This window comes from Martes martes, assembly GCF_963455335.1.
Source record: "Martes martes genome assembly, chromosome: 8".
NCBI lineage: Eukaryota > Metazoa > Chordata > Mammalia > Carnivora > Mustelidae > Martes > Martes martes.
This window is the reverse complement of record NC_137895.1, coordinates 73,616,940-73,629,649: the sequence shown is the minus strand read 5'-3', so window position 1 is coordinate 73,629,649 and position 12,710 is coordinate 73,616,940. Positions and strand designations below refer to the sequence as shown.

Genomic DNA, 12,710 nt, shown 5'->3' with positions numbered 1-12,710 from the left:
GATGATCCATTAGTTTAGAATAAAAGCCTAAAATTTTTAAAACACATGTATTTCTACAACAGATTCTAGAATCACTGAGCAGTATTAGAGTCTGATTTAGTACTATAGTACTAACCTGTCTTGAATATTCTTTCTGACAATAAGAAAATATGATTTGATGAGTCGTTCAATGACCTCACAATCTCGCTGTTCACGGGCAGATAGTTTTCGTGCAACAGGAACAGGCTAAATGGAGTGAGGGAAAGAAAAAAATTTCACTTTTGTGCCATTTTGAAATGGTTAAAAGTTCAGTAAGTTTTTGTGACTTTTAGTTCCTTTAGTTTTTCTGAAGTGTTTTCCTGGTAATTCGGTTATCTTCTTAGTGCGTAACCCATTCGCATGGCTTACCACATCCAGCAGATTCACAGCATGGCCTTTTTGTGGACTGGCTGGCATAATTGGAATTGGCTTTGATTTTTCCTCAGCTAATAACTCTTCAGCTTTTGATGTTTTCAGCATTCCTCTCCAGTTGCCTGTTGTTGGTTCTTGAACACCGTCTCCAACCCCACCACCTCCAGATGCAACCTGAAAAGAACATGTTCCAAAACCTATTCCAACTGTATCCGATCTGACATTAACTTAAAGTTCATCTTCTTTGACAAGGAGAACACACATCCAGTACCATCTGGAATTTTATTCAGACAGATAACAGGGTCAGAAAAAGATGGCATGTGGCTTGTGTAACTGGCAACCTGAGCTATTGTAAATAAGAGGTTCTGTTGTCTTTTTTCTTTAGAAGGCCTCAGCCCATAGATTTAATTTTTCTTTATCGTTCGCTAACTTTAAAATTCTTCCTCCTTGCCAACCCCTCCAACAGTAAATTGTGGGAAAAGTATAAACTGCACTTAAGAGTGCTTATTAAAAGCACAAAGGAAAACAGAACTGCCAATCAGTCTAATTTTTTCAAAGTAACCTTACACACTGTTGAACTTGATCTTTCCAAAAGTCCTATGAACTCATGTCTCAAAAACTTCAGAGTTTATCTATTTTCCAAGTTAGTTTACATTTTTAATAGTCAACAAAATAAGGTAGGATACAACTACAAACTCTTTACACTAACTGTTCTTAGGCTGATACTGACTTTAAGCTGCCTAAAATGTGTAATGTGACATAAACCCAAGGTAAGTTTCCTCAGTGTCTATGTTCTTAAGGATCTACTGAAAGAAATTTAGTAATCTCCAGTACTTCTGCACCTTCTTTTCTAGGATATGTCAGTTGATTTATAAAAGAAAAATGTTTAGAATAATGGGAAAAACAGTAACTGATCAACATTTAGGAATGTTTTTACATGCTCTTTAAAAAGATCTTTCTAAAATGGAATTAAGGTGGCATCCAGACTTTTAACCGAAGTGTGTTATGGCAAGTGTTAAAAATATGTCAGTTTTCAAAAACAAAATCCTAGATCAAGAATAAGCTGGGGTTCAACTGTAGGGTGATGGATGCTTAACTAGACTTTTGGGGGTAATCGCTTTATAGTGCATACAGATGTCAAATTATAATACTGCACACCTGAAAGATATATTTTTAAAAAGTCAGTTTGGGGTATCATTCTGAATCAAAACACTGGCCCAAATTTGCCCCTAATACATCAGTTAAGATATGCCATGTCCAAATACAGCAGTATATTATAAACTAATCTTAAAATGAGTAATTAGATTTTTTAAATGCCTGTTAACTACACCATGAATGATAAAAAGAAAAGGAAAGCAAACTCAGGGTGATGCCACAAGTGAAATAAAACTTAAAGCAATGATTTAGATGGTTCTCTATAAAACCTGAGCACAGTGGGCTGAGAGAGGATAAGACATTTATAAACTTAGGAGGTTCAGAATCTTAAACCTGGACAGTAAGTGAGGAAAGGAGCTAAAGGCAGAAAAAAAAACAGAGGAAGGTCTGAATAATTTACTGATTATCTCATTTTCCCCCAAACAGGTTATCAAGAATTGACAGTCTCAAACTCTCCCAGTCTCTGTTTGTTCCGAATTCGCTTAAGCTGCTGAGGCACATGCTAAGCCCCACATTTCGGGTGACAAGGCAAACCACGTGGCTGCGCAGGCAAGCAGCAGGAGAGGCTGATCCATTAGTACCGGACAGATCTCTGAACCTTTAAAGAGGAAATGTCCAGAAGTATTAACTGCGACCTCTGGAATCTTAATTCCCTACCACAATATTAAAGTCAAAACTAGGAGGAAAGCCTTTTGTTATTTAAAGAAATGTTAAAACTAGAACTAATGCCATCTTAGAAGGATTAGTTAGGTAAGAGAAACATTAAAAAATGGAACACAGACAAGAGATAGATGCTATTATACAAAGAGCTTCAGTGGTTTTGAAGACAGTGTTTCAGTGAGAACCAAAGGTACATTTCCATTCTGAAGCAAGAGACTCACATTTTTAGTTTCTCTTCTGCTGTCCTGAATTAACTGTTAAAAGATATGTTAAAACATGCAGTTTAACAAGCAAAATTTAAATACCAATAGCTTGAATTTCAAAAGTGCAGGATAATTTCCTCTTTAAATTATCTTTCCGTGCGCATCTTCTATATTGTAAGCAAAAGAAAGGCATGTCAACAATTTATGAAGTATACATTGTTATATAATTTAAAATTCCTATTAGACTAAAATGATCTAACCGTAGCACAACATCCCACATTAATGTTCAGTGTACAGTGTGTTGTTTCCAGATGATTATGTTGCACCAAACAACTAGGCATGCAGGCTTAGATTAAGAATCAGAACAGACCTTGCCATCAGCCTCAGCAGAAGCAGCAGGGGAGGGCTCCTGGGAGGCAGGTGCCAAAGCACTTGGAACTTTATAAGACTAAAGGCAAAAAATGCAGGGAAAGAAAATCAAGGATGCCAAAAATGCATTCAGAAACATTCTATGAGTGTAAATTGTTCTTCTCTGTATCAAAATAGTAAAATAACCATGAGAAACAAAAGCAACCATGAGATATAAAATTATTTGTTCTTCCTTACTCTTTGTACTGTACTGTTATCACCTCTGTTAAAAGCCTTCTTCAGATGAGTAACTAAGGAAAATCCAAATTCAAAGCTTCATTTTTATTTCTAGAATCTGTTAAGATCTTTTCTGGTAAAGAATTCAAGGTAACAGATTTGTATACACATATTTTAGTCTATGCAACTGTTTATAGGAAACTAAAATCTATTATGTGCATATTTATCTTCCCTCTCCAAAATACCTTCTTGTTGGTCATTTCAACTAATTTTACAAAGCTGATAAAGTCACCATAAACTTTGGTTTAAAAGCTTGATACTTAGGGTGGCTCAGTCGGTTAAGCCTCTGACTCTCGGTTTCAGCTGGGGTCATGATCTCATGGTCTTGAGATCGAGCCCGCATGGAGTCTGCTTGAGATTCTGTCTCTCTCCCTCTGCAAAATAAATCTTCTTAAAAAATTAAAGCTTAATGCTTAAAACCCACCTTTAAGCATTTTTTCTAATGTATTCAAGATACCATTATCTTTAAATTACTCAACCTCTTTTTAAACTTGCAGACCTTTACTCAAACAATGAAATAGTTCCAATGGAGTAGTAACGGGAGAAAAAGAAAAGACTACTACTCCTAGAACTGAGTCGGATTAAGGCTTATCAATCCTTTGCATATTGGGAATATGATTTTAAAATACTATTTTTTTTTTTTACCTTGTCTCGTGATACTGCTGAAGGTAATTCTCTTGCTAGCCTGTTTCTCCTCTGTTCCTATAAAACACAACAAAACAAAACCAAAGTGATTATCAGAGCATTGAGAGAGAAGCCTACTAAAAAATGTTCAGCTGAAAAAAAAAAAAAAATGTTCAGCTGAATTGAAAAGTGTGGAATAACTTACAGTATATCCTCACTGTTGGGACTCATGCCACAATTTTATTTTAAAACAAACAAGAAATCATTTAACCCAATGCTTCTCAATCTTTTTTTCTGCCCAACACACCTGAAGGATACAATACAACGTCAGTAACAGTAGCTCCTGTATGGGGGATTCTCAGTTGAGGGGCGATGGGCCAATATCTCTGCTTTTCCCACTGGAAGTCACTGATTTAAACTCCCCACATAAACGTGTGCACAACCCTCCAGCACACCATGTGGAATCTTAAATGCACAGATGACAAAACTAATCCTTTAAAAAAATCACTCTAACCTGCATACCTGTGTGTTAAATTCATAAAACTCCCACACACAAGACCCTAAATACCTGTGGTGGAGGTTATCCTTTAAGGATGTTCATTTTCTTTATCCTAAACCATCTCCCAGAAATAAATGTGGTGAAAACAGTCCTTTCTGTAACCTAATTTAACAGACTGATTGACCGCCCACTCTTCTAATTTACCAATACTATCAGGTAGCTCTGGTACAAAGCTTAAGAAACTCTTAAATTCAAATCAACAGGCAGTGAACACCTACTGTATATCAAACACCGTGACAGGGGCAAGAGGGACAACAGAGAAAGATGGAGGTGTTCCCGGTTTTCTCGCAGGCAGCGACAAAGACACAGGAAAGCATTTAGGTTAAATAAAGTCAAAATTACTCTAAGGAGAAACCGTTTCATGAGCACTCTCAAACCTGCAAAAAAGATGTTAACAAAGCTTCCACAGTGATCTTTTATGGGTAAAGACTTTCTTTTTGACAGACACTTGGCTGATTTTCATCTTTTTCGTGAGGGAATCCAGTTATAAAAAATATATATATCAGATGACAAAAATATGTGGATTTCAACAATCTTCAGAATAATTAAAATGTACATTTTGAAGAGGGACACAAAGAAAAAGGCAGGAGACTTTTGCTCCTGCAAAAAATTTCTGAATTTCTCATCATAGTCTGTTACCAACCAGTTATGACCTTGGCTGGCCTGGACAATAGTCCTGGCTTATTTAACTTTGTTAACTGGACAGTTACCAACTCTTTATAAGCCCTCAGTTTTGTAGTCTATAGTTACCATTACCTACCCTCAAAAAGTTGTTGTAAATAAAGATTTAATGAGAATATCCAGATCAAGTTCTTTGTCATGGAATCGTTAAAAACAGACATATTCATTTGTCTAAGACAAAACAAAACTTAGCAGAAATCATATCATAAATAACATTGTCAGTGTTACAGAAACTTTGGTACATCAGTTTTCTATCAAAGGTGGTTTCTATGTTACAAGAACTAAACCCTTATTCTAAGATAGTGTATACACACTAATTTTTAACATAACTGTTTTCTAGTGCACCTTCCGAGTGCTTGAAGTGCCCTACTCATGTCCATTTTGGAATTTTTTCTGATACTGAGTCCTCTCAGTGAAGTAGCTAAAAAATAGTTCTCTATCCCTGTTGGAGAGAAGGTGCTTATTTCCTCCAACAAGGCCTGGCAAAATAAGCACTACAATAATACTGTTAAGTGTCCTCATCTGTTTAACCAAAGGACTGAAGCTGATGACCCAGTGTCCCTTCCAGTTCCCAAATTGCACATTTACAATATTCTCTCCACCCATATACATAAAAAGAAATTTTATAAAGAAGGGAACTCTTAAGGTCTTACTGGATTAAGGAGCAGCAAAAAAATTTATTGTTCTTGGATAAAAGTAGCTGAGAAAAAAACAGCATCTGGATAAACTGTTTCATCCACCAGCCTTGGCTCCATGTGAGATCTTCTACAACTTCCAAAATTCACTTCAAATGGGGAAAAAAAGAGCCATGAAGTGTAGCCACTCTGGTACAGGTGAAAATGTATTAATTTATGTAAATCTTGGAATGTTTCCTTCCCAGCTTTCAGAGCCAAATGGAAACAATTTTAAACACTCACTTAGTTTTCCACTCTTCAACCTGGATAAACTACAACAGTTACTGAAAAGGAGCATTCACTAAATCAGTGAACCCTAGATCCCCTCTGAATTAGTTGTGTAAACAGAAAATTAGAATAATGCCGCCAGGTGGTTTTGAGAATTAGATTTAACATAACATAATGCCTTCAGCATACATCCTGGGATGTAACCAGACAATAACATGGTCCACATGTGTTTTACAGTTATCCCATGCTCTGTAAATTTGATACAACTGATTTACAATGGATTTTCTTCTCTCAAAAGTGACAGTTCAAATGGTATTTACCTCTATATTATTGTTCATTAGCCCACAGGCATCAGCAAAGTCTGGATGTTTTGTGTTGATATAAGCCAATTCAATTGCCACTAAATTATGGACCTAGAAAAAAATAAAATTAGGCTATATACAAAAACATGTTGACCTAATTCTACTTTAGGTAACGTAAAACTTAGTAAACAGTTCTAAAAAAGACAGTATGGGACACTGATGCCTGAGTCAATACTCAATAAATATATTCCAACTGATGCATATTATGCTACAGAATAATTTGCTCTCTTTTGAATTATTTATATCTCAGCATCTAAGATTGCACTTCAAAAGGGGTTAGGAAGTAAGATAGTTAGAAGTACTTTTTTAGGGGAAAAAAAAAATTCCTTGATGCAAATCTAAGTTCCAAGGCTTTATGTAATTTTGCTATTAAAATCTCAGATCATCTGCTATTCCGTGTCAAAGTTTCAGTTCAGTTTCAACAAGAAACATTTCATAATCAGATATAAAAGATGTTAACTTTATTTGAGTAAAGGACACATTTAAAGACCTGAGATAATGATTGATCAGCTTTAATTAGACACACATGGTTTAAATATTATACATGGTTTGAAATCCTTTTTTTTTTTTAAACTATGTTGTTTGCATATAACACCCAGTGCTCCATGCAATACATACCCTCCTTAATATCCATCACTGGGCTCACCCACCCTCCAACCCCTTTCCCCTCTGAAACCCTCAGTTTATTTCCCAGAGTCCATAGTCTCTCATGGTTCATCTCCTGCTCTGATTTCCCCTCCATTTTTCCCTTCTGATGTCCTCCATGCTATTCCTTATGTTCCACATGTAAGTGAAACCATATGATAACTGTCTCTGTTTAACTTATTTCACTTATCATAATCCCCTCCAGGTCCATCCATGTTGATGCAAATGGTGGGTGTTCATCCTTTGTGATGGCTGAGTAATACTCCATCGTGTATATGGACATCTTTATTCATTTATCTGTTTAAGGGCATCTAGGCTCCTTCCACACTTTGGCTGTTGTGGACATCCCCTGCTATGAACACTGGGGCGCATATGGCCCTTCTTTTCACTACATCTGTATCTTTGGGGTAAATACCTCGTAGTGCAATTTCTGAGTCATAGGGTAGCTCTATTTTTAACTTTTTGAGGAACCTCCACACTGTTTTCCAAAATGGCTGTACCAACTTGCATTCCCACCAACAGTATAAGAAGGTTCCCCTTTCTTCACAGCCTCTCCTACACTTGTTTCCTGCCTTGTTAATTTTTGCCATTCTAGCTGGTGTAAGGCGATATCTCAATATGGTTTTGATCTAAATTTCCCTGATGACTAATGATGTTGAACATTTTTTCATGTATCTATTAGCCATTTGTATGTCTTCTTAGGATACTTTATGTGGAAAACCCAAAAGACCCTACCCCCAAATTACTAGTACTCGTACAGCAATTCAGTAATGTGTTAGAATACAAAATCAATGTGCAGAAATCAGTTGCTTTCCTATACACTAACAATATAATTGTAGAAAGAGAAGTGAGGGAATCGATTCCATTTACAATAGCACCAAAAACCGTAAGATACCTTGAAGTAAACCTAACCAAAGAGGTAAAGGATCTACACTCTAGAAACTACAGACACTTATGAAAGAAATCAAAGAAGACACATAAAAATGGAAAAACATTCCTTGCTCATGGATCAGAAGAATAAACATTGTTAGAATTTCTATACTGCCCAGAGCAATCTATAGTTTCAATGCCATCCTGATCAAAATACCAATGGCATTTTTCAAAGTGCTAGAACAAACAATCCTAAAATTTGTATGAAACCAGAAAAGACCCTGAATCGCCAAGGAAATGCTGAAAAAGAAAAACAAAGCTGGGGGCATCACGTTGCCTGATTTCAAGCTATATTACAAACCTATGATCACCAAGACAGCATGCTACTGGCACAAAAACAGACACATAGACCAAAGGAACAGAATAGAGAACCCAGAAATGGATCCTCAACTCTATAATCAACTAATCTTCAACAAAGCAGGAAAAAACATTCAGTGGAAAAAAGACAGTCTCTTCAATAAATGGTGCTAGGAAAATTAGACAGCTATATACAAAAGAATGAAACTCGACCATTCTCTTACACCACACACAAAGATAAACTCAAAATGTATGAAAGACCTCAATGTGAGGCAGGAATCCATCAAAATCCTAGAAGAGATCATAGGCAGTGACCTCTTAGACATCGGCCACAGCAACTTCTTTCAAGACACCTCTCCAAAGGCAAAGGAAACAAAAGCAAAAATGACCTTTTGGGACTTCATCAAGATAAAAGCTCTTGCAAAGCAAAGGAAACCGTCAACAAAACTAAGAGGCAACCCACGGGATGGGAGAAGATATTTGCAAATGACCTTACAAAGGGCTGATATCCAAGATCTACAAAGAACTTCTCAAACTCAACCCAAAAACAGTCAAGTCAAAAAATGGGCAGAATACTTGAACAGACATTTCTCCAAAGTGGTTTGAAATCCTAATGGGACAATAATCAAATGGAAAGTTGAAATTAATTTCTCCAGCACTGCAGAGATTAAACGAACTCCTTCATATGTGCTGCCCTAACGAATCTCAGGTATCAGGAGAGTACGAAACCGTCAAGAACCAAGGTGAAAAGCATCTATTCAAATGAAATTCCAGTGATTCCGTGCTATCACTAACTCTGAAATCAGGCTTACTATATCCCTGCTCCTCTCAGCCTGAGGGTCACATTCGCTATAGGGAAATATCCGAGCAGCAGTGCTCACATTCTACACTCCCAGGGATGGTTTTGTAGTCTTAGTAAACCTTAAACCTCCATTGGGGCTCACCACCTTCCTGAGCCAAGGACCCAAATGTACTTTCAGTCACCAGAAAAGGAACAAAACAAAACACTCAGCCAACAAAGAGAGACATAAAGGCAATCTCTAATGCTTATCCCATGTTTTTCCCAATTTCAGCATTTTTATAGATAGCAGCAACCCACAAAATAGTAGCAAGCAACCATGATATTACAGTACTGGGTCCTCAAGCAAGCAAACTAGAAATGGCCAAATGACCCCGATGTACCAGAGTTAAAATAGCTTGCTATAAGGCTCAGTTTACTGGGGCTGGTGATAAAACTAATTTTCCATTAGATCAGTGGTGCTATATAATAGAGCAAAGCTATTCACAATCCCCAACAATAACTCCATTCTCATGAAAACCTGTGGCTGCAGGCTAACAATGATTAAAATATGAAGAAAAATGTACCTTATGCCAGAATTACTGAAATGTCCTTTGAAATAAGAGTGAGGTTCAGTTCTTTATCTTCCTAATACACTGGGAAACAAGCCTAAACTCAAAATTACTCCTATTGCTGTACAAAGAAACTTCTTTAACAGTGGTTATAATGATGATTTGTGAAAATAACAGCTCACCATTTCATTTGTAACAGGCAACCGTTTACGAAGAAGGCAAGTCACTACTTCAACTATGGCATCATGAAGTTTAGGGAATCGCAACAACTCCTATATATGATGGAAGCAAAATAGAATAGACTGCTTTGTTTAAAGGAAAATTAAATAATCACTGAAATACTGAATTAGAATTTAAGCTACATTTAAGGATACTACTTCAAATCACTTTCCAATCAGGAAAATGCATATTTTAAGTTCTTTTTAGCCCATCTTCCATGTTTCCTCCCACCGTAAGAAACCAGCACTTCCTGTCTTGTACTACTCCAGCCGACACATGAGACATTTCACAGTTACCTGTGTACTGTAATTGCTACAGTGCTGAATGATCCTTTGCATTTCCTCATGAACCAGTTCCACACAACGCAGGCTGGGTTCTTCCAGACGTTTGATTTGCCGCTTGACCAGTAACTCAAATGAAACTTCAGGCACAAACAAAGCAGGACGAGGACCCTAGAAAAATTTCTGAGCTCTTATTACAGCTATACAAAATTTCAGTTCTTCCCTAGGTTAAAATAAATGATGTTTTTTGGTATTTTCCATGAAAAGCGCTTCCTAATATCAGGTACGAGAACAAAATTATAATTCATTTAAAAAGTGCTGATGGGTTAAAAATTATAATAAACCTTTAACCTCTTTTAAAAAAAATCTAAAAATTAAGTATACTCACAGTAGCATTTCTAATGGCAGTCAAAATGTCAATAGTATTAAGGCCACCTAGCGGGTCAACAGATTCTAAAGTTCGCCCAAAAGTCTCATGGAAAATATAACATATCCTAGCACCACCGCATCTGAAAGGCAATGAAGTACATGGTTTCCATTATTACTAAAAGGGAAAGAAGCTACAAGTTAAAAGTCTTCCTATTAAGATTTTAAGGTCTTGTTTTCTGAGACAGTCTCAGATAAATAATTACATTTAGATCATTTCCATGTGTTCTCAACTCCATTATGAACGAGTTTCTAATTTTTTTCTTTTAAAGAAGAGTCATTCCAAAAAAAAAAAAAAAAGTCATTCCACAAAAGGCATTTGTCAAATGTATATGTATGTGTTTGCGTGCAAAGATATACACACAGAGTAACTATTCTGCCAAAAAACATCAGTTTACTAGGAACTACTAAACATCTTTTCTCTGCCCTAGTTTTCTTCGACTACGAGCTTTTCAAAAGACAATAAACAGTATCTTATTTATTTGTTTATTCAGAATTTACAGGAGAAATGGACAAACTTTTCCTTGTATGAAGGGCCAGCCAGTAAATAGTTTAGGCTTTTCAGGCCATACAGTTTCTGCCAAAATGACTGCATTCTACCATTGAGCAAAAATGCAGCTATAGACAAAATATAAACAAATAAGCACAGCTGTGTTCCAGTAAAACTTATGCACACTAGAATACGGATTCTGCGTAATTTTAACATCATGAAATATTCTTTGAATTTTTTTCAACCATTTAAAAATGTAAAAATCCTTTCTAGTCAATGGGCTACATTTTGCTCCTGCTTTAAACAAACTAACTCTCTATTAAGCACTACTTTCTTACAGTTGTCTAAGCAGAAGGTACTAGCGTACCATATGCTAAGTGAAATAAGCTCGACACAAAAAGACAAATATGTATGGTTCCCCTCATATAAAATATCTAGAACTAGCCAATTCAGAGAGACAGAAAGTAAATTAGAGGTTACCAGGGATGGGAGGAGGAAGAAACAGATACTGCTTAATGGATACACAGTTTCTGTTGGGGTGATAAAAAAAATTTTAGAAATAGACACCATTTGATGATTGGACAATAGTGTGACTTTAATTGAATGCCATTAAATTATACTTAAAATGGTTAAATTACCAGTCTGCCTCCAACCTTTCCCTTCTCCAAATAATCTTCCATAATGACTAGAATTATCCTTCTAAAATGGGTACTCCTCTGACTGAAAGTGTTGTACTTCTATGGCAGGAAGTTCTCCAAAGTCTGAAGATACTGGACTTTCCACAGTCTTGTTCTTAGATGCCTTTGCTGCCTTACCTCCTGTTATATCCCATTACTGTACATGTGATTCTCTACATACACCCTGTATTATTCTTTCCTGTACCAAAGCCTAAAACACCCTTCTACTTATTGCCTCTCCAAATTCTATTCAGAGCCCAACCTAAACACATCTTTAGCTATGGCACGCTCCCAGTCCTGAGAGAAATGTAAATGGTCTCTCTTCAATGTTTTAAAGGCTTAAATGATTACACAGATTATTTGCCTTATTAACTACTTCAAAAACTCCCCATATATGTTATAAGCACATTTCTGGAGACATAAGTATTTAAATAAAAATACTTGATTATACACCTGTTTGCCACATACTCGTGCCTTGTGTTACCTTGTTTTACCTTACCCACCAAGCTTTTTAAAGGTTCACCTTAGTAATCTTTATTTCCCTCAATATGCCATATATATATACATATATATATATATTCTCACAGAACGTCTATCATTTTAAGCCAACTTATATATATTAAAAAGATCTTAAGTAGGATGTTTTGTACTATTGCGAGACCCTTTGTGATGGGTAATATGTTTGTTTGAGGTTTTATTTTTAAAAATGTAGCACTTGACTTTTTGCCAAGTTAAAAAAAAAAAGTATTACTCCAGTTGCAAAAAATATATAAAATAACCAACCATTCACCAACGAGTTCAATACTGTCTTTATGGAGTTAACGCACATAAAAGGCCACCTGGGTCACACAAAAGTACACAGAATACTCACACAAGTGTATGTATAATTTCACAAGTGGTGAAATCTGAATAAGCTCTGGGTTGTACCAATTCCATTGTCTCATTTTGTTACTGTACTACAGTTATGCAAAATGTCAACACTGGGGAAGATGGGGTGAAGGATTAAAAGGACCTAGGAAGGTACATTTATTTGCAACTTCCTGGAAGTCTATAATTACTTCAAAATTAAAAGTTTTCTTTTTTTTTTTTTTAAGTGAGTTCAGAGAAATGAACATTTTTATATATTGCTAGTCTACTATATATATCTACTAACAGTATGGCGACAGTAAGAAACATTTAGGATGTTCTTTCCCTTTGACACAATAATTCCATTC

At 36.0% G+C, this 12,710-nt stretch overlaps 2 protein-coding genes across 10 annotated transcripts in view; one reads left to right on the top strand and one right to left on the bottom strand.

Moving 5' to 3' along the window:
* DNM1L (dynamin 1 like) overlaps positions 1–12,710 on the bottom strand; it is a 53,586-nt gene that overhangs the window by 2,305 nt on the left and 38,571 nt on the right. For 2 of the 8 annotated variants that reach the window (XM_080811446.1, XM_080811444.1), the window contains 9 exons: positions 10,292–10,412; positions 9,919–10,074; positions 9,586–9,675; positions 6,140–6,232; positions 3,699–3,755; positions 2,779–2,856; positions 2,427–2,459; positions 388–564; positions 116–225 (listed from right to left, as the gene is read on the bottom strand). In XM_080811446.1, coding sequence (XP_080667572.1) covers positions 116–225; positions 388–564; positions 2,427–2,459; positions 2,779–2,856; positions 3,699–3,755; positions 6,140–6,232; positions 9,586–9,675; positions 9,919–10,074; positions 10,292–10,412 — 915 coding nt within the window. The remainder of the gene's footprint in view (positions 1–115; positions 226–387; positions 565–2,426; positions 2,460–2,778; positions 2,857–3,698; positions 3,756–6,139; positions 6,233–9,585; positions 9,676–9,918; positions 10,075–10,291; positions 10,413–12,710) is intronic. The other 6 variants (XM_080811447.1, XM_080811445.1, XM_080811450.1 and 3 more) reach the window with 3 other exon arrangements.
* The window catches only part of YARS2 (tyrosyl-tRNA synthetase 2), a 36,823-nt gene that overhangs the window by 22,005 nt on the left and 2,108 nt on the right, over positions 1–12,710 (top strand). Inside the window, exon 6 of one of the 2 annotated variants that reach the window (XR_013967272.1) lies at positions 1,972–3,012. The exons of the other annotated variant lie outside the window; for it this stretch is intronic. The gene's annotated coding sequence lies outside the window, so the exon portion shown is untranslated. Of the gene's footprint in view, positions 1–1,971; positions 3,013–12,710 lie in introns of those variants that run through there. 2 annotated transcript variants of the gene reach the window in all.